This window comes from Saccostrea echinata, unplaced genomic scaffold, assembly GCF_033153115.1.
Source record: "Saccostrea echinata isolate AGI-Se365-2 ecotype Australia unplaced genomic scaffold, CSIRO_AGI_Sech_v1 ptg000030l, whole genome shotgun sequence".
Classification (NCBI taxonomy): domain Eukaryota; kingdom Metazoa; phylum Mollusca; class Bivalvia; order Ostreida; family Ostreidae; genus Saccostrea; species Saccostrea echinata.
In genome coordinates, this window is record NW_026889779.1 from 21061550 (window position 1) to 21083481 (window position 21932).

At 34.4% G+C, this 21932-nt stretch overlaps 1 protein-coding gene across 1 annotated transcript in view; it reads right to left on the reverse strand.

Moving 5' to 3' along the window:
• Positions 1 to 6623, reverse strand: part of LOC133197517 (neprilysin-1-like) — a 33036-nt gene extending 26413 nt beyond the window's left edge. Inside the window, exon 1 of the mRNA XM_061333594.1 lies at positions 5678 to 6623. Coding sequence (XP_061189578.1) covers positions 5678 to 5933 — 256 coding nt within the window. The 5' untranslated portion in view covers positions 5934 to 6623. The remainder of the gene's footprint in view (positions 1 to 5677) is intronic.
• Between the last annotated feature and the right edge of the window lie 15309 nt (positions 6624 to 21932).

Sequence of the window (21932 nt, forward strand, 5' to 3'; positions counted from 1 at the left end):
TCTCTGGTCGATACAATAGTAGTAGCAAATACAATCTATCATTAAGTCAAATGCTGACTGACTTTTTTCATACTAATTGTTAGGCCATTATTTACACACTGAATTGTTGACGGATTTTTCCGTTATTTCCCGATCATGACAAGGAGCACACGGCGGGTGTGACCGGTCGGCAGGGGATGATCACTCCTCCATGGCACCTGATCCCACCTCTGATGTCTTAGAGGTCCGTGTTTGCTCTGCTCCTATTTTGTAATGTTTAATGGACTTTTGAGCTCGAATACTGTTCTTTATCTCCACATATTTCATTCATAATAAAAAGAATTTTACAAAAGGACATCAAGAGTATGATTTCAATAAACAAGTTCAAATGTTCATATTCACTACATTTCGATGATAAATTCTAACGTCAAAATGAGGCCTAACGCTACATTTGATACAAATGAATAGCTTATTGGATGTTGTGTTCATGAATTAGTTATACTATTCCAACTTCAAAGTGACAATTTTTTTTTTAATTATTCATTGTAAATATTATGCTTGTGGGGTAAAATGTCAATATCGGTCTTAATATAGGACAAAATGTCAATATCGGTATTACTTAGTATAGGACAAAATGACAATATCGGTTTTACTTACTATAGGACAAAATGACAATATCGGCCTTACTTACTATAGGACAAAATGTCAATATCGGTATTACTTAGTATAGGACAAAATGTCGATATCGGTATTACTTAGTATAGGACAAAATGTCAATATCGGTATTACTATAGGACAAAATGTCAATATCGGTATTACTATAGGACAAAATGTCAATATCGGTATTACTATAGGACAAAATGACAATATCGGTATTACTATAGGACAAAATGACAATATATGTCTTAGTATAGGAAAAAATGACAATATTGGTATTACTATAGGACAAAATGCTGAGTAAAGAGGCTTGAAAATTGGGATTATTACATGTACTTAGACTTGTAGATGAACAAGGAAGAAGTACAATAAATTTTTAGATAAGGTCTTTGAACACATCAATGGCGATACCTTGAAAAGTATGAAGGCAACATCTTTAACATGGCGGAAATCTAGATTTCTATTAATTAGTTGTCACGACGGAAAAATCTAATGACTTTGTATCAATTTGCAGAAATGCGTTATACATACAGTAACTGTATGTCTGTAATACCATCATCGATTGAAGAAAGGGCCTTTCATCGCCAATATAGGTCTGTTCAAAATTTGTTTTTGTTCGTGTTGTTCTAGAAAAAAAAAGGTTTTAAATATACATGTACCTAAATCAGTGTAAAATGAACACATCTATTAAAATAGCAAATTGAAGTTATTTCGTCTGAAATAAAGATAATGCATCTTGATATATACATGTAATAATTCCAAAAAATATATAATGTATTACTGTTCAGAAAAAGGAAAAAAACAATAATTTTCCGTTACAAACCGGTTCTCAGTATGAATGAGAGCAGAGTTTGTCAAAAAGAGAATGTTACTTTTAGACGACCTCAGTGAGTCTATTAAATATAATTTTATTGAACTGGGGGCAATGATAAGTGTCGGGGAATTGCACCTGTGGTCTTGCTGGCAGACCACATCATTAATTTATGTCTACCGGACGGTTTCTTTGAATTAATCTCATCGATTCCTGTAGCCTATTTGTACAGGGTTAATTTCTCGATAAAGAGGATGATTAATTGCCTAACGATATGTTGTCGATAGCGAGTGTTGTTGTGTTAAAATAAACGTTTTTACTAGAGAGCCTGCTGTTGCATTGTTGCAAAAAACATTATTACAAAAAGCATATGGTTTTTTTCCCATTTGTACTTTTGATACGTAAATTCAGAACAATTAGTACAAAGCTTAATGAATCTTAGAATAGAAAGGATCGCATTGTTGGGTTTTTGAAGGTTCTATTAGGACTAACTGGAAGAGTTTTTGTAAAATTCTATATCATGGCATTACTTGAAAGGATAATTGAAATTCTAATGCTGCCACTAATTGACCCTTATGTCCTTACTTGCTGTATGTAAGAACTCTTGATCAAAGAAAGAGAGATGGGAAGTAATGGAAAATTTAAATACAGAAGTGTTGATTAATTGAATTTTTTTTCAGTCGCTTAGTGCAAGCATGCAGCAATAAAATGTTATTATGAAGTAGTAAGAGAATGAAAACAGAACAGACATTATATATGCATAAAATAGTTTCATCAGTGCAAAGATAGCAGCGTGTTAAAAATTGATATGACAATTTTGAAAAGAATAATTCTACTGAGATGTGATTATTTTTTTTGGGGGGGGGGGGGGGGCAAACTTACGGTTATCATGCAACAATCAAATTTTCTACTTTATAATCTCCAGATAACAGTTAAACAATACCAATAAAAGAACATTTATTTGTCTTGTTATTGCCAAAAAAGAAAATGAAATTGACTTGATCGATACTTTTATGAACTGTGAAGAATTGCTTAAGGGTAAAAAAAAAAAAAAATCAAGAGAGTCCCGTAAAAAGAACTTCCTGGTTTCGTTTTTTTTAAGTATGGTTAAGGGAATTTATGAGATGAAATAAAAACGTTGTGTTAAGCCAATAATTAGATTTAATGTCTCGCTCATCGATAAAAGCTGTGCAAATAATGTTAATTAAGACGGCTATCACTTTACGAACCAATTAATTAAGCTTAGATGTTCCTATAAGAACAATATTTTATTCAATTTTTTGGATAAGGTATCAAGGTCCAAAGAATATTCTTCTAACGAATAAATAATTGGATTTATTGTAGAAATGTGAACTTTTTTTAATTAAAAAATGTTTTATATCTGTGTCTCTCACTTTTTGGAGGAAATTAAATGGAAGAACAATTAATGATGCCATTCAGTTATTTCCTAATAAGCAGTTACTTTTGTGAAAGCCACATTTGGTGTGACGTTCAGTAGAAACCAAGATACTGAAAACATATAACAAAACACATGTTAACATGTGCCAAAAGGTGAACTAAAATTCGAAAAATATTTAGATGTTCTGCCGAAAAAAAATGCATTCACCTTTATAGATTACCATTTAGACGTAACACTTGTACATGGGCACTGGAGAAACGAACCGAGAAAAACAATACACTGTACTATGCTTAAAAAAGGTACTTGTATACTAAATTGCACATTCCTGAAAGGAAATATGAAAACAATGTTTATCGCCAAAGAAAATACAGTATGTGATTACATTTAAAGCTATAATAACTCAAACAAGCAATCGTTTTGAAAAAAAGTTGTGCTCTTTTATTAGAAATATTCATAAAGCATGCTCCCCCGACATAATGAATATCTATAATTGTAATTATACTTTGTTAATCTGAATCGTCACCCATCCTAAGTAACAAAAAACAAAAAAAAAAGGTCATTCATAAATCATACACTACATGCACGAGCATTTACTAGAAGCGCTCTATATTACTATTTCGACGAAAAATGGGAGGGGCACAGTCAAGGAATTGCATCTTCGAACTTAGTAGCTAGGTCCTTTGACAAGCAACAAATAGGGAATTTCATACAAATATCCCACATTTTCGGGATGTATTTACTATCTCGAACAAAAAAGTGGGAGATGGGTGCAAACCCTGACACCCCTGTAAGTACCTCTATGATCGATTCCGTCAATTATGGTCCCAGATCCGTTTCCGAGTCTGAGTGAAGCGGAAAACGTGTAATCTTATTAACATTTATCACTAGTAAAATAAAATCAAGCTCAGAATTATTTCATTAAAGGTATCGTTAAGTGTAAAAGAGAGAATTGTAACGGAATATGATCGCTTCACCAGACTACAAAGAAATCGGAAAGCAGGGACCGCCGGAGTATTTCCGCTACTCCGGGGGATTTCCATGACGACATAGTTTCTATCTAATTGCACCTTCTTGTTTTATATTTCTGGTATGGAGAATACGCTTGGTGGAAATAATGGAGTTCGTTATTTTTATTAATCTTAATTATTGAATGTTTTGACGGTGAATTCTGATATATGTAATGCTTAAAGAAAAAACAATAATGAACCAATCAGCGAAAGCATTATCTGCATGTAGAATAAGTGAAAAAGTCGATTTCTACGCATTAACTGTTGTATTTTACATTTTTGGAGTCTTTTTCATTCTCAAAGAACAACGAACTTTCGTTTCAAACATCTGAGTTAATATAATACGTTGGTATTCTTTGTCTTTCATTGATTTTCAACCTTGAGCCTCTTGGCCTTATTGACAACTCAATTCTCAGTTCTCCGGTTTGCCGTATTTTGATTTCCTCTGTTTCTTATGGTAAACAGAATTTTAATGCCACTTTTATTTCAATTTTTCAAATGTCAGTTTTGCTAACTTGTTGACGACTGCATGCTAAATCGTCAAGAAAAAAGGTTTATAGCTGTGAATTTTATGCACATAATTCAAAACTGAAACGGAGACAAGCTCTCAATAACAGGGAATGTGATAATTTGGTCACATTAAGAAGATGGAATTAAGATCAGATAACCTTTGTGATTGGTTTTCAAAGAGCATAAAATTAGTAGAAGAACTCTGTATCTCATTGTCAGGCATGGTTCCATAAAGATAACAAATAAAAATGATTGAGGTTGGTTAAGTATTCAAAATATTTAATTCTACACATTTTCTTACAAATTACTCGTCAAGGTTCTTAAGCACACAGAATTTGAAGCTGGATAATTTATTCCAGAACGAATAGCCGCATGCCTTTTATGCATCCAGTCAAATCTAAATGCGTTAATAATTCAAAATACACAATGTTTAAGGGACATTAACATTTTTTTCAAGCGTACTTAAATCTGCAAAATAACAGGTATTAAAACTATTAAATTTTGAAACTTTTTCTTCAAAATAACTGCTTCGTAGAGGAATCATAAAAATACTTTAAGGAAAAGTTGACATCAAATAGAAAACAAAATTGTCATGAGATTTAAGTTGATTGCTCTCTATTCAATCGCTCTGCCTAATCGGAGATAGTTTAGTTTTACCGGCATCTAAGATCATTTGCATATGACAACATGTGTCAAAAGCAAGACCTAAGCATAACTGTGTCCATTACAAATGGACTCTTTTCCTTATAATGAATGCATTTTCTTATTATAGATTTTCATAATCAGATAATACAGAGACTTTAAATGTAATGCAACAATTGTTGTATGAAAGAAACCAGTAAATGCAACAAAATATTTCAAACTGAAACCTACTCATGACGAATCAATAGATTCATAACAAAATTCTATAGTCAACTTGAGAATATGGTGTGGTAAATATTCTGTGAAATTTTTTCCAGGGAACCCGAAGATTTCTTGGCATCTGTCTACCAAACAAAAAAAAAAAACATGCAATTTTCAAGATTTAGCCCATCTTTAAATGTTTCATTCCTAATTTATCATAATCTAACATAGCATTGTTTTTCGCTTTATGAAAAAACCTCTCGAGTTCAACTCTTAAGAATATACAGGTAAGTTCCACAACCTCTAAAGAGGGTTTCTCGGTCGTGTTTGCTGTAATAAAAATGTGTTGAACAATATTTAAACTCAATAAACAAAGAATTCGTTAGTGATTCTCGATTTCATCCCTCCAAGTAAACTGACAAAAAATAATAGACAAAAATAAACTGTCTAGGAGGGAATATCAGCACTTACCTTCGTGGTCTCGAATAAAAGCCACGGCGACAAATGCAATACAAGCACAGAACAATAGAACACAAACAACAGTCAGGTATTTTTCTCTGGAAGTCCAGGGTCCTGAGCACCCTGTCTTATCGTACAAATGCACTGTCACATCAACTTTCTCCACAGAATTCCTCTTGTTTTTCATGTTTTTATCCAAACAAGGTGCGCGTTCCTCTGGGCTGTGTTTGATTGCTCCATTGCAATTGAAATCCTTGCGATTTTCCATTCTAATCAAAATATACAATGGCTTCTCACGTCCTTTCTAGTAAAACGAATTTTCACAACATATATTGTGTATTCCGAATTCTTAACTCTTGGGACGAATAATTATGCTAAACCAACTTCCCGAATTCATAATGACAATCATCTGCGATTAACAAGACTGTTTATAAGCGGAACTGACAGAAATGACCTAACTAGTCCCTCACTGAATTTAGAATTAATGAAAATGAGCAGCAAGTCCAACCACATCGATAGGAGGCGATAAGTTGTGGTGTAAAGCGTCTCTTGTGTATTCCAAGTAGGTACAGTCTTGATCACTCTTCAGAAAAGTGCAAATACATAACGGTAAGGTAGTAAACGACACAGCGTCTGTATTGGACGTTAATGAGGAAAAGATTCCATGAACAAGTAATCAATTTTAACGTCTCAGGTAAATATTGAAACGATATCCTTTCAGCTACAGAGAGATGCACGACAATTGGAGGTGAAAGTACTCAAGTTTCCAGCGTTACAATGGAGCTGACAGGAGCAATGGGAAGATGACCCACAGCTGCATCATCGCCCTCCAAGTACACTTAGTTCTTTGCTCCAATAAGTCTTAGTTTTATTCGACATGAAATCTCAGAAAGAGCGTCACATTATGCGATCGATCGGAAATGAATAGTAACGAAGATGTGTTTTCACTGAGAGTTTTAAAATGCAACACACGGAGGTACCATAATAGGAGCGATAAGACGGATAGCTAAAAGCGTCCTGTCAGTCTCTACTGCCATTAGAACCACAATCACAGTAGGCAATTCCATGATAAATGTACAACTAGGTGACTTATGAATGAATTTCGCTTTTATAACAAACTTAAGATGATTACGAAACCTGGCAGTAAGACAGTTTTATACGGAAAAAAAATCCTTTTCAGCATTTAAGCAGATGCAGTGCTTACAGGCAGTGGTGTTTTTCAGGACAAAAATGTATGTCATTAAATCTTACTGTTAAATGCCAATCATCTGAATCTTGGAGAGTTTGCTTCTTATCTTTTTGTTGTCATACTAAAAATTAATACTTTCTAAAAGTTATCGAAAATGACATATTGAATATCGTTAATAACCTTTGGAAATTTCTATCAAAATATTCTTAGATGCGTCTCATTAAAAACTCTTCAAAGAAGACAGAGAATTGTGAAATACTTTCATGGTCGACATCGAAAAAAAAAAACAAATTTGTTTTGATAGCTATATAAACTAAGAAAATTTCCTCATTACAAGTTCCAGTTTTCATTGAAGGCCAAAATTAGAAAATGGAGTATTCTGAGAAATATTCTCGTTTCATATTGTCGACACCTAATTATATCGACATTATTACATTGAAGATGGAATATTAGGGCAAACTTTAGCAACAAATGATAAATTTCAAAGACCCTTTTAAAATATACATGTGGGTGGTTTAGCTTTCAAATCTTGCAAAGCGTGGGAGGCGATTTTTTTTTTACAGTAACTAAAACGTACTATGTTACATTTCAAGTAAAGTCAGTCGAACACTGTAAACGCATTCTTTGGGTCTCAGTTTGAAAGCAAAAATAAAAAAAAAAATACGTGAGTTTGAAGAACGGACGTAGAACTTAATCGAGATAGAGAGCTTGATAATTAATGGAGGTATTTCAAGTTTTATCACCGATTGTGTCTTGCACTGTTTCTATACCATTTTGACTACGGATTATTCCGTATACCTGATCAACACAGAGGACTTACGGCGGGAGTGTCCGATCGACAGGGGATGCTTTCTCCTCCTAGGCACCTGATCCCACCTCTGGTGTTTCCAGGGGTCGGTATTCTTTACTGGGTTTGTGAGATTGATCACTGTTCATTATCTTCATCTTTTACTTTTTTATCTATAATACCTGTACATGTATATATCAGAAATTCTGGGAAACCAAAATAAACATATGCTATCAATAAATGATGCATATCTTATAATTAGGACTAATGATTAGTAAATCCGCTAATGAATGACAATGCACTGATGGTAAACACAAATATCCTATATAAATAACAGCACCATTATCGCCATAATCTTCTTTGACCTCATTCGAACATAATATATTTAGGTAACAGCATTAATATTGTAATGGTGGTGTTTTGTTTTGTTTTTGTGAAGTCCTAGAGAAAATATCAAAATGTTGAATATATTGCATATTTAATAAATGATATGATTAAAAAACATGAAAGTCGGGTATGGGGTACATGTTTTTTTAATTTAATGTTCTGAAAAATCGAGAGCCATAAAAGATAAAAGTTTTAGAAAAATTCTGATTTTTTTTTTTCATTTTTATAATTTATTCAAATTTTCAATACCTTCTTCCGTCGAATTACCCATTACAATCTCGTAAACTAAAAAGTCCATTGAAACAATACAAATCGGGAGCAGAGCAAACACGGACCTCTAAAAACATCAGAGGTAGGATCAGGTGCCATGGAGGAGTAAGCATCCCCTGTCGATCGGTCACATCTGCCGTGTGCTATTGTCATGATCGGGCTAACGGATTCTAATCAGTTTTTAAATATTGGCTTTAATAGATTGTATTTGCTGACAAGGTCATTGTATCGACCATAAAACTTGCGAAATGATGATTTTAAACGACACTATTGATATCCTTGTTTCATCAACTGGTTTGTCAATAGCTTGCCTCGTTTTAGAAATTGTTCGTACTTGGAGCATGCCCTTGCAAATCGAATCAACTGGGAGATATAAACCCCACGTGCATGTGATAAAGGTGTATTGCTACATACAGTAAGTAAGGGAAGTTGACGATAGAAAAGTTGAAGTCTTTACGTTTATCATAAAGTTTTGTTGTTAGGTTACCATTAACGTCTTTTTCTAGTAAAATATCCAAATAAATCATGTGTCAGTCTCTGTATTATCTTTTATTTCAAGTTCACTGGGATATATCGAGTCGACAAATGGAAGCAACTATTGTTAATTGATAATACGTTGTCGATATATCTAAATGTTGAAGCAAGTGTCTTCTCCTCATGTATAAGTTTTTGAATAAATTCTGATTCATTTGAATATAAAAATTGGTCTGCTAATAACGAGGTGCAGTTAGTACCCATGGGAATACCGACAGATTGTTGGAAGACCTGATCTCCAAAATCTACTTATATATATATATATATATGTGTGTGTGTGTGTGTGTGTGTGTGTGTGTGTGTGTGTGTGTGTGTGTGTGTGTTAACCAGAAACTCGAGCATAGCATAATAACAAATTCAAATTTGTTTAACAAAATGTTCAACCTAGAAAAAATTCTTTATAAATACAGTTTATGTCAGTGTAAAGTTTTAAAAACCGTTCATTTCTTTAATCAAACTTTAAAGTTTGTCTCAGAATTTGTTCTTCCAAAAATTACCATTTCTGAAAGTAACACCATGTATCTGATACATTCACACATTTCCAGCCCCGAACTCGCAGGTCTCGCACTAAAAACTTATCAGTATTCAGAAGGCATTGTATGCAGACGTATAGTATTAACGCGCATGTAATTTTAACGGAATGTCTATTTCCATCACGGTCTCACCAAGTGCTCCCCTCCTAGACGGAAACCAACCGAACACCGTTCGTAGCCCCCAGTATAAGTTATGCACTATAGACGACTGAAGAAAACGCCCAAACACAGTATGTCACCTATTCCCATGCTATCTGTGACAAGGCTCCGAGGCCATAAAACTTAAACAAGCTCACTTATTGATCTTAGTCTCACTGAGAGTGAGATCAAAAGCATCTAAGTTTTATAGCCCTATGGCCCTGGGGCCAGACTTACTTCTGCAATCCTCCATGAAGAAAACCTATATAGTGACAAAACTACACACATGGCCGCACGCTTGTTTTACAAACAGTAGTCCCTACTTAGTATCAGTATACTGAATGTAGCTAAACTGCAAACACTATTTGGTTGTCTTTTTCATCGTCAAATCTGCGTGATAACAACAAAGCTGATTTTGTAAAGAAATTGGTTCTGAACTTCCAAAAAAAAATTGAAGCTAGAAAAGAACCTGCCTCTTTCTTTTTATTCGAACGTGTTGCTTTCAAGATTGCCTGTTTTCTCAGGTGTTGGTTGTACATGAGTGTTTCAATCCATATGAAAAAACTCCATTGTTAACCAAACTCACATTTCTTGATTGGATGTTGACCAGCACTCTGTAACAAAATCATCAGTACCTTTATGTGGCACTCAAAAATTTCAATAAAAATGGTATCATATATTAAGGAATATAAAAATAAATTATGGTCAATAAAAATCGTTATTACTAACCGGTTGAAGGTTGTAACTGAGGTTTATCATTGTAAATGGCATAACCGTAAATTGGTAATGTCCAAATAGTCACGAACGCACGTTTTTTCTTCCCCTCATCGTCTAGACTGTTTTGACAATAACCTTTTGTAAGGTCTAATTAAATTATTCTCCCTTTCCCAAACTGTTGATAATATCTTCGATTTTTGAATAAGGTTTAGGGTCAAATTGTGTTATCTAATAAAATATGAACACATCGAACAGTAATCATGTTTAAAAGTCCAATGTAACCATATAAATTGTGAGAAGAGCAAACAGGGACCTCTGAAAACGTCAGAGGTGGGATCAGGTGCCATGGAGGAGTAAGCATCCCCTGTCGATCGGTCACACCATGATCAGGTAAACGGAGAACTCCGTAGTCAATTCAGTATGCAAATAATGTCATAATTTTGTATGAAAGACGTACGTCAATCAAAATTCGACCTAACGACAGATTGTATTTACAAACAAGGTCATTGTATCAATCATAGATTTTGCGAAATGTTGACTTCAAAAGCAGATCATAGATACCTTAGTATCATCAACGTATTTGTCAGTAGCATGCCTCGTTTTAGAAATTATTCGTATGAAGAACAAGCTCTTGCGTATCGAATCAACTGTGAGACATAATTTCACACGCAGGTGATAATGCTAAATTGTTACATAAATACTAGTAAGGGAAGTTTTTGATAGAAAAGTTAAATCACGTTATCACGTTTATCATAAGGTGTAATTGTTATTTGCCATCTATATCTCTCTAGTAAAGCATCCAAATATGAAACAGTTGTGTCAGACTCCGTGATGCCTTTTATATCGCGTTCAATGGGATATATCGAATCAAAATATGAATGAAAATGATCATTATTAATTGGTAAAACGTCATATATATACTTAATTGTCGAATTGAAGACCACAGCAAGAGACTTCTTTTTTTCATGTAGTACTTTTTGAAATTAAGTTTTCATTCATCAATTTTTAATCTAATTTATTTGTCCTTCGTAGTGATTATTACTACTGGTGATGGATATGTACTTATCAAAGTTTTATCAAATCCTGCATTAGTGCCACCATCGCTTGATGTTCTTTCTCGCCCCCTCTGTCAAATCACCGTAAAAGCAAGTTTTATGGTACACTGTGGTAACTTCGTGTTCCTATTTACTCTGTAATCCACAGGACTTAGTTTCTCTACTTCTTGAACTGGTTTCTCTTCAATGAGCTAAACGTTTCCTTATACTCGATGATAACAATACAAGGACTTTACCTTCCTTTTCCAAGCGGTCTGCTCATAACATTTCGTAAAATCTTTTCTAGATACATGATCTGCTATCTTCGACAACTACTTGTTTCTATAATATTGAAAGGAACAGAGTGCATCAAGTGACAACTTTCATCTTTGTCACAATCGATACAATCTTTTAGAATGATCATATAAAGTCCGCACCTTTTTCCGACTGTTTTCCACTGGTATACCCTCCCGTGAAAAAAAAAACAACTTTCATCGCTTGCGCCATAACTTCTTCCTGACTCCGTTGAGGTATCGCCTCAGAGTACTCGAAATGGTTTGTCAATCCTAAGAATTTGAACAAGAGGAATTTGCTTAGCTTACTTTTAGGGGTCCCCTTTTACATTTTGGACATGACCGACAATATATTTCTTGGTGTTGTCAAAGATTCCTGACCAGAATAAATGGTTTAGCATCCTTTCTCTTCTTCTTCCAAAGATGAGCTACCATTGAGATGGCATAACCGAAGAACACAACTTGTCTTTGGAATTTTATTGGCACAACTATATGAATCACCATCTGTTCAATACGTGATCTGAAATTTCTGTACGGTATTCCTTTATCCAATAATATGAACCCCCTCCCCTCGGATATATTCACCACGCTCTTTCTATAGTCTGAAGTAGGATTCTTTCACAATCTTCTTTTGAGAAGTCTTTACCGAAGTAATGACCAGTATCCGGCACACCCAGAGCTACAATCCTTTTCTTGGATGACCACCTTGTTACTATTGCTACTACACTCTTCTTTCCAGGGATCTGAGAAAGCGTTATATTTTTTAGAAGGGATGTCCGCCTGAATGTTATTTTCTTAAATGAGAACTGCAGACAGTGTGTTCATGACCAAAGCTACTACCTTACAACTAACAAAAGTTCAAACCATACTTCCAAACTTTTGCCTAAACATCCATTCCCAAGAATATCATTGCTTAGGCCCCTGTCAATCATTTCTTATGACCAACTTCTCTGTCAACAGAATTGGGGTACATCCTGTGCCATGCAACAAAGAAACTTCATCTTTCACAATTCCCTTCTCATTTTTCATATCCTGATTTTGGTTATCACTCTTTCTGTCATTCCTGTAAATTCTAGGATAAACTGTTGACCAGTTGTCCTCCAAAATCACATCTATATAGACATCAAAGTTCTTGCTGACTTTCTCCAATTGACACGGATGCTTAAAAACGTTTAGGGCGGGAGTAGAAAACTCTCTGAAAGTTTCGTTTGGTGATTGTTTACAAGACTTTAGCTTATGTACAAGTGAATACCTACCGTCAAATTATACTTTTTCTGTATTACTTTCTTGATGTCATAATCATTGGACTCCAAGCCGTGCCTTACTTGTTAAATAGGAAACTAGACATAATGCTCATTTTGGTTTCAGTCACTTGTGCAAATCTAAAAAAACCCATTAATATCCTCACCTTGTGCATACCTAGACGCAATGACTTTACCTTACGTTTCTGCTCCTTTGTTTCTACTTCTGCTCTTGTATCCTTGAGTCTCAACTCCTGCTCCTGTAAATCTCCCTCATTCTTACCTACAACCTCGTTACCTCCATTTACGTTCCTATGTTTCTTCTCCTCCACGCCCCTTTTCAGTATCCTCCCCCTCCTCTTTCTTCATACCACTTTAATTCCATTTTCTCTTTTCTTTTCCATGCGTACCTTTTGCTCCATTTCATATGGTTGTTTCACCATTTCCAGACACACTATAAATCTTAAGTCAACTGCCTCCTGAATCCAACTAGACAACAACATTGTATAGCAGATACTAGACAAGAACAGATGGCAAATGCTTAATTTACAATTTCACTGAAAATAGAAATGTGAAATTACAACAAATAGTATTCAATTTTTTTCTCTCACAACAAAAATATTCTATAATATAATAGTTCTATACTTATATAATTCTATCATACTAGTATCATTTTCTCTGAAACACTCACCACAAAATCCCACGCTGCCACCATATACCCGGTATGTAGTGGTTTTCTTTTGTTCTAGAGAAAATCACAAATCATACAATACACAAAACAAACTTACTCGCATATGAACACTTGCTCTAAAAAAGAAAATGTAACTCAAATCCTTGTTCTACTTTTCCGCAAATCGACACTGCTTTTCTTCTAAAAAAAAATTCTACTTTTCGCAACAAAACATACTGCTTTTCCGACAATTTTTTCTGCTGTTTCGCGATTTTTTGAACCTCAAAGTTAGCCAGGTGATACCTATTGCCCCCTGTTTACCACAAAGGGGTAGAAAAAGAATTTAAACAGGAAAATGTTCTAAAATGTACAATATCTATCAAAGACCAAGATAAAAAAAAAACGTCTAAAATGTCTTTAGTTTAAAGCACTCGGTATAGGAATTGCTTAAAATATGCAAAGGTTTGTGTCGGCTTCAAATTCAAATCCAGTGGATTTGACACATTGATAATAGACATCTTCGCTTTTGGAATATTTCTATAACTGCTGAAGCAAAAACGGATGAGGATTTGCTAAGATTTTAAACCGCTAGACTCTAATTCAAGATCGCACAAATCTATATAGATAGGTGTTTTGTGTCTTCATCGTAACTTCCAACTACTCAGTATTGGTAAATAGGACGTGCAGAATAACTAAGAAAAAAAAGGCAGTTTTGCGACCTTTACATGGTTATTGATTTCTAGGAAAGGCAATAATGATATAGGTAAATACATGTAATCCTATGTAAATCAATTCCTGGAAAAGCATAGTATGGGGTTTTGGGGAAAAAATCGGGGAAAAGCAAGAAGGCCCTTGAAATACAAAATTAATTGACTCTATAATACCGGTAAAACAGACAATAAACTTAATCATACTTCTCGGGTATTAATAATCCAAACAAAACAATGCAACTGATATGAATACAAATTTCAAATTTGTTTTTTAAATATTTTAACTCTAAAAAGCAGCTTTTGTCAGAATACTTCATATTTCAGTGTCATTTTTATTTTTTGGAAGTTTATATCAGAATCTGTTCTTTACTAAATTTCTACTTTAGAAAGTAACATTTCTGGTCCTCTGTACCCTACACAGTGTTCGCGATTTCCTGCAGGCCAGGTCCCAAGACCATAAACTGAGAATAGACTTAAGTCAAAATTATGATTTTAAATATCTTGAGTTTTATTTAACATATTTGCTTAAAAATTTTGCCATTTTGTATAACATTTAAATTCAGACATATGATGAAAATTTTGTTTCACTACCAAAATTATTTCAAAAGTTATATTGGTTTGAATTTTTTACTTAAGTCTGTTCTCAGTTTGTGGTCGTGCATGGGGTCTGAACTCACTGGAAACTTTTCTTATATTCAGGCGGAAACTATAGATTTAATTTAACACGCCTGTAATTCATGGAATTTCCAACTCGCCTCGCCACGTGCTCCTCTCGTAAACCAACCAATCATTGTCTCCAGTTCCAAGCCTTAGCCTCTGGTACATTTTATATCCCATGCTCGGCTGCCAAAATTGCACTACCCAACCATAGTATTTTACCAGGTTCCCGGTTACCTGCTTCAAGACAAACTTCTGCGATTCACCGTGAAAAGAATATGCAAGTTTTACAGCCGCCAAAAGTCCAAACAAGTTTATTAAATAAAGCTTGCCTTCACACACTCAAAAACACCGGAAACACGCTGCAACCTAAACTTTTTTCGCCAAACCAGTGTCCAAGGTTTACTCGAACTTTAACAGCACTCAACTGTCAACAGTACAATACACAATATTGTGTGCGATCTGTACGCCTGGCACTGACCTGCCTAATTAAGATTTGTGTGTCTGATTGCTTAATATTTCAAAGAATGATGCATCTGTACTCGGCACTTACTGCTGCTGACCAGTGAAGGATCTTTTTCGTGCCGACATTTACTGGAACACTTGACCTCAGTTTATATGGTCTTATCCAAAGTTCTGTCTCCGGGTCCTGCAGTAGGATTCGAAGCTGCAATGAGAGTCCGCGACGCTAGAACAAAACAAGACCTTCGCTCCTACCATTGCGCCACCCCGGTGTCGACTTGCTTATGAAATTGTAATGATAATAAATAGTAAATTGATAAAAAGACCACATACTAGTACTCTTTAAATGAATACACAGCAGAAGAATAGAACTAATAAAGTTGTCCTCATTTCTGTGAAGGTCAACGTGACCATTCTATCATTACAATTTAAAAGGCGGAGATAACGAACAGTGCTCAATCTCACAAATCCAGTAAAGAATACGAATTGTGAACAGGACAAAAATACGGACCACTGGAAACACCAAATGTTGGATCAGGTGCCTAGGAGAAGTAACAATCCCCTTTCGACCGGTCACAGTCCTTTGTAAGCTCTTTGTATTGATCGGGTAAAAAGACGTATTCGAAGTTAAAATGGTATAAAAGCAAAGGCAAAACAATTGTCAGTCACAACACGGCCCAACGATTGGTTGTATTTGCAAGCAAGATTATGTCAATGACCATAGAATTTGCAAAATTCTGACTTTAAACGAGATAGTTGAAAATCCTGTAACATGAACTTAGTTGTCAGTAGCTTGCCCCTGTTTAAAAAATAATCATACTCAGAATAATATCCTCTTGAGTAACAAATCAGTTGGAATACATAAAATCCATGTACAGATGATTGTGCAATATTACAACATTAATAGGGACAGTTGACGAAGGAAACTTCTCAGTGGAATTCATAGAGTTGTTCTGTCGCCTTAATTTTCAAAGATCTGAGTTTTCTGAATTTGAGACTTTTTTGGTAACGTCACAATTTATAATTAATATTCATTCTAAAAAAATAGTAAAGTTTTGTATAATTTAATTGTAAAAAAAAAACTTTGCTATTTCAACCATTAGCATATGTCACCCCAAACTGTACCCTATGACCGATTAGCTAGGGGGTGTCCACACTGTGGCTCGAATCTACAACCCTCGGATTTAAAATCCAACGCTCTACCGACTGAGCTAATTTAAAGGGTTAACCCACTAGCTAGCGCTAGTAGCAGCGTGGCCTCACTATATACAATGCATAGCCACTTTTTTTTTTAACTCTGTTACAGGTGCAATATTGAAATCAGGGTAGACAAGTAATATTTTCAAATTTTACAAACTTTCAAATTTTCAGAAATATTTCTTTCGTTGTTTCCATAACAACGGCATCCGTTTTGAAAATTTTTCATACCAAAATCTTGGGAAGACACTAGCACATCAATACTTTGCAGTTTGAAGCACATTTACTTGAAGACATAAGATTTTTACACACCCTTTTTTGTTTCCATGGCAACAATGACAAACTTTGTCAAACCGATTCAATTTTTGGGGGGGGGGTTGCAGAAATCAATTTGATAAAATGCAAGGAATTATTCTTCAAATTTGTAAAACTGACTTTGCAGTTACAGAGAAAAAAGAAATTGAAAATGTTCATATTTCGTCTGATTCCATGGCAATGATCGCCATTTTGTAAATTTTAAATATAATGTTGAATGCACAACAAAATGAATATAACTTCTGTGAAATTTTATTAAGATTGTCGACGCCATTAAAGGTGAAACTATGACAATATGTCATTATAGACATATTATGCGAGGGACAGGGAATATCATATTGGAGACGGGACATATCATATGAGGTACAGGCTACATGTATTACATATGATGTGCAAAAGATATCGAGTGAGGAACAGGGAATATGGTGTGATGAACAGGACAAATCAAAAGAGGAACAGAATATATCACATGAGGAACAGGGTATATCACATGAGGAACAAGGTATATCACATGAGGAACTTGGTATATCACATGAGGAACAGGGTGTATCACATGAGGAACAAGGTATATCACATGAGGAACAGGGTATATCACATGAGGGATAAGGTATATCATAAGAGGGAGAGGAAATACTGAGTATCATGAGATGTGTAGGGTATATCGAGTGAGGGACATGGCTGAGTAAATTGTGTGAGGGACAGGATATATCATAAGAGGGACAGGGTATATCATATGAGGGACAGGGTAAATTATATAAGGGACAGGGTTTATCATTAGGGATAGGGTTATCATATGAGGATCAGAATGTATCATATGAATCACATAGAATACCATATGTGGGACAGGATACTTTACATAAGGAACAGGGTACATCATAATAGGGACAGGGTATTTCATAGGAGGACAGGATTTGTCATATGAGGGACAGGGAATATCATATGCGGGACAGGGTTTATAATATGAGAAACAGGGTTATCATAAGAGGAACAAGATATGTCATATGAGGACAAGGTATATCCTATTAGCGACAAGGTATATCATATGAGCCACACGGTATATCTAGGAGGGCCAGGATATTTCATATGTGCGACAGGATATATTTTATGAGTGACGTAATTAATTATGAGACAAGGTATATCGCATGATGGACAAAAAATATCAGATGAGGGACAGGGTAAACATGTTAGTGGAAGGGTGTATCATATGAAGGACAAAGTATTTTATAGGAGGTGCAGGATTTATCATATGAGGCATAAGGAATATTATATGAGGGACAGAGTTTATAATACAATTGACGGGATATCATATCATATGAGGGACAAAATATATTCTACGAGCGACAGGTTGTATCATATGAGGTACAAGGTTTATCTAGGAGAGGCAGGACCATACGAGCGACGGGGTATATCATATTAGGGACAGAAAAAATCATATGAGACAGGGTATATCATATAAGGGATAGGGTATATCAATTGAGGGTCACGATATAAAATATAAAGGACAAGGTATTTCATAAGGACAGGATATATCATAGGAGGGACAAAGTATATCCTATGAGTGACAGGTTGTATTTTATAAGCGACAAGGTATATCAAGGAGGGATAGGATATATCGTATGAGCGATAGGGTATATCATATTAGGGATGGAATAAATAATATGAGACAGAGTATATCATAGACATGAAATATCATATGAGAGATGGGGTATATCATATGAAGGACAGGGTATTTCATGTGAGTGACAGGGTAAATCATGTGAATGGCAGGGTATATACATAAAGGATATTAGTTGGATATGGAATTTAGTTCTTGAGTTGGACCAAACTTTTCCCCCACACTTTAACGAGTGTGCAGCACGAGTGAAAATACATGTACCTTGGTATAAAAAAAATTGTCTCACAAGTGAATTAATTTCCATTTTCAACTACTAAATATTGTATTTCTACTTATTACTTTTTTCCGTAACGCAGTGTCGTAGGCTGTGAAGTTGTGAAACGTAAAAGCTAAACGATTGTGAGATTGAAATATTATAAACGTGCATTCAATCAACAATTTGGAGAAACTTTGGCAGTTTTAACCCGTGTCAGGATGGTTTATTTCCTCAAATCGCTATCTACAGTTAGTATTTTCATTATAATACGCTTCATGAAGGGACGGAAAATCGTGTTTTGATATCGAGTTTTACATTTTCACGAAACCATTACACTTTATATCATTTTTATTCAAGGGATAAATTACAGTATTTCACTGTTGATAATGGTCGAGGCTATCTGGTACCGCTTGCAGGGTGACATGTAAGCGGTACCAAATAGTCTCGACCGTTGATTATGTAATAAACTTGGAACATATTCTTAACGTAAATACAACTGTTTAAAATATTATGAGAGTCAGTATGCAATACTGTACAATGCTTCTTAACTCTTTCTTCTTTAAAGTAAAATTTAAATAAAAATATGTATGTAATTTCAATGGTTTATCGTCCTTTTCTTCACTCATATTAAATTTTGCTTTAATGGTGATGATTTTCCAAAAGAAAAATAAATTATAAATGAACTGCAAACAATTTCAACATATCATGGGGTTGTTAAATTTGAGAGAAATCGCCTCTTAATTGACAATTTTTTAATGGATATTAGTCATTAATCCCAGTGAGAGTTACCTCTATTATAAGAGGGTCAATGAACCTTAACAATGAATCTAAAATTATAGAAGCTTGTCTTCCGCCCCTTTTTTTCTGCCCCTTACGATTTTGTTAGCTCCTTGTAAGAATTTAGTAAAGATGGTAAATAAATCGACATGGAATTAAAATGTATTTAACATCTGCAAGTAACCTAAAGACTTCAAGTGCATAAAAACAAATTTTAAAGCAACAGCATAATCTTTATTTTCGAAATTTAAAATATAACTTAATCGTGATAAAAAGAAAACAAATTTCATTCTTTAAGTATTACGCCTTTTTTGATAGGCGCCATCGACAATGTGATACAGTTTCCTGGCGAATTTCCTTCGCAAACGCCCTAATTTTAATAACCCTTGAAATTGTAACGACATTATCAAAGAACTTATACAAGCGGAATCACTCGTGGAACCAAAACATTGCTCGGGAAGACATTTAGTGCTTCTGAAAAATATTCCTCCAAGAAAAATAAGATAAAATACGAGAATAATTTTCTTAAGACCCAATGCAATGATTCTACACTCATTAAAGGAGCAGCATGGGCCACAAAGCTCGCATGTAACCACGACCCGACTGCTAAAATTAATCTTATAACCCAAATGTGGTGAAAGTACCTTTAGTGAATAATCGACTTAAACATACAAAGTGACAAAGTTTCAGCACCGAAAGTGCCAATAAAACGCGAAAAGGACGGAAAGGAGTATCTTGGTTTTATGACTAGTATATTTCTGCTAGATGAAAACGAATCGAGGGTCACGCTCACTAAATGAAATAAATATTTATATTGACTTATTGCACTCTTTACATCACCCGAGTCATCCTGCTGGTCTTAACAAGATAACATTTAGAAGTTGTTTTTTTCCCTCTACATTCCCAGGATAAAATTTGACCTCATAGTGTGGTCCCACTCCCGCCCAATAGGGGGGTCATGACTTAATAAACTTGAATCCACACTACATGGGGGTTCTGAATATCAATATGACTAATATGGTCTTACTACTTTCTAAAAGATAATTTTTACAAGATATTTTTGAATTCCATCCTTGTATTAAAGTATGTCACTCGTCAGCTTTTTAGAAAAGTTCAGTCAAATCCTTTAACTTCAAAACTATTTATTACAATTCAATTTTTATAACATATTTAGTTTAAACAATGCAAATTATTCAACATCCAATTAAAAAACTGCTCATAAATTCATAAAGAAGCAAGATTTATGAGGGACTATTTCTTGTGGTGGAAGGATATTTAGAAGAAAATTCTTCAAATCTACACATTTGTTAAATCTATACTACTATATTAAAATAATAGACTCGAATTTTTGGCCTTTAATACCGATAAATCGGAAGAGTACTGTCTATTGTTTTATATATTCTAAACATCATTCATTTGGTACTGGAAGATTACCAATTTGTTTTTATTTTTTCTCAATTAAGCTTCGCTAATTAATAATCAACGAAAATTCCTCAAAAAATTCCGGAAATCATCTGGATTTTTTGGATTTTACAATCTTGCGCGTGCGCATTACATTCACGCTAAATCACGGTGTTCAAATCAGAGAAGACAAAAGTACTAAGTAGATATATATTTGTTATTTTATAATTTCTCTACTAAGAAATCATAAATATATATGAACAGAATATATAGCAAATTTCCAATGAAAATTTACACGTATTTGTATTATCGTCTCTGAGTTTATCCATGCAAATGTGATATTGTTGCCACGTGGGTAATCATTCGCCATCTCGGAGACACATTTATTTAAGGAATAACTGTCTTATTTTTTGGATTCATGATGTGATCAATCGAGTGGCTTGCGTGATAATTTGCATAAACGCCGAAGGCGTTTATGCATAAAATTATCACGCAAGCCAATCGATTGATCATCGTCATGAATCCAAAAAATCTGACAGTTATTCCTTATATTTACATGCTCCTGATTCTGCAAATTCCCGTGCTAATAGCCCCGCTATTTGTCCCGCCCCGCACGTGATTTTTTTTAACCGCGCCTATCGATGAACCAGTAGATTTATGTAGAAATAAAGTATTTTTACAATTTGTAATTTTATCTCGAACAAAGACATTGGAAATGTAAATATTATATGTTATTTACGTCTCTGGCCATCTCAACGGAGGCAAAAAGCTCATGATCGTAGGATCAATATTAATGTAACTACCCGATTTTATTTTATCCTTCCTTTCTTTTATGCTTTTTTGAGGGGAAGGGGGGGGGGGTGTTACAACTCCAGCTAGAATCACATTTTAGTGAAGTAGGCATTCTTTTTCCGCCAAAAATTACAATGACATTATTTTCATTTCTTAACTTTGAAATAAATCGAAATAATCAAAATAACGTCAATATAACCTATATTTTCAATTTGAAATGTGTCTAAATGATTGCAACTTGAATTTGTTCGCCATGTTTACTATTACCTTCACTGCTGAGATTTATAACGCG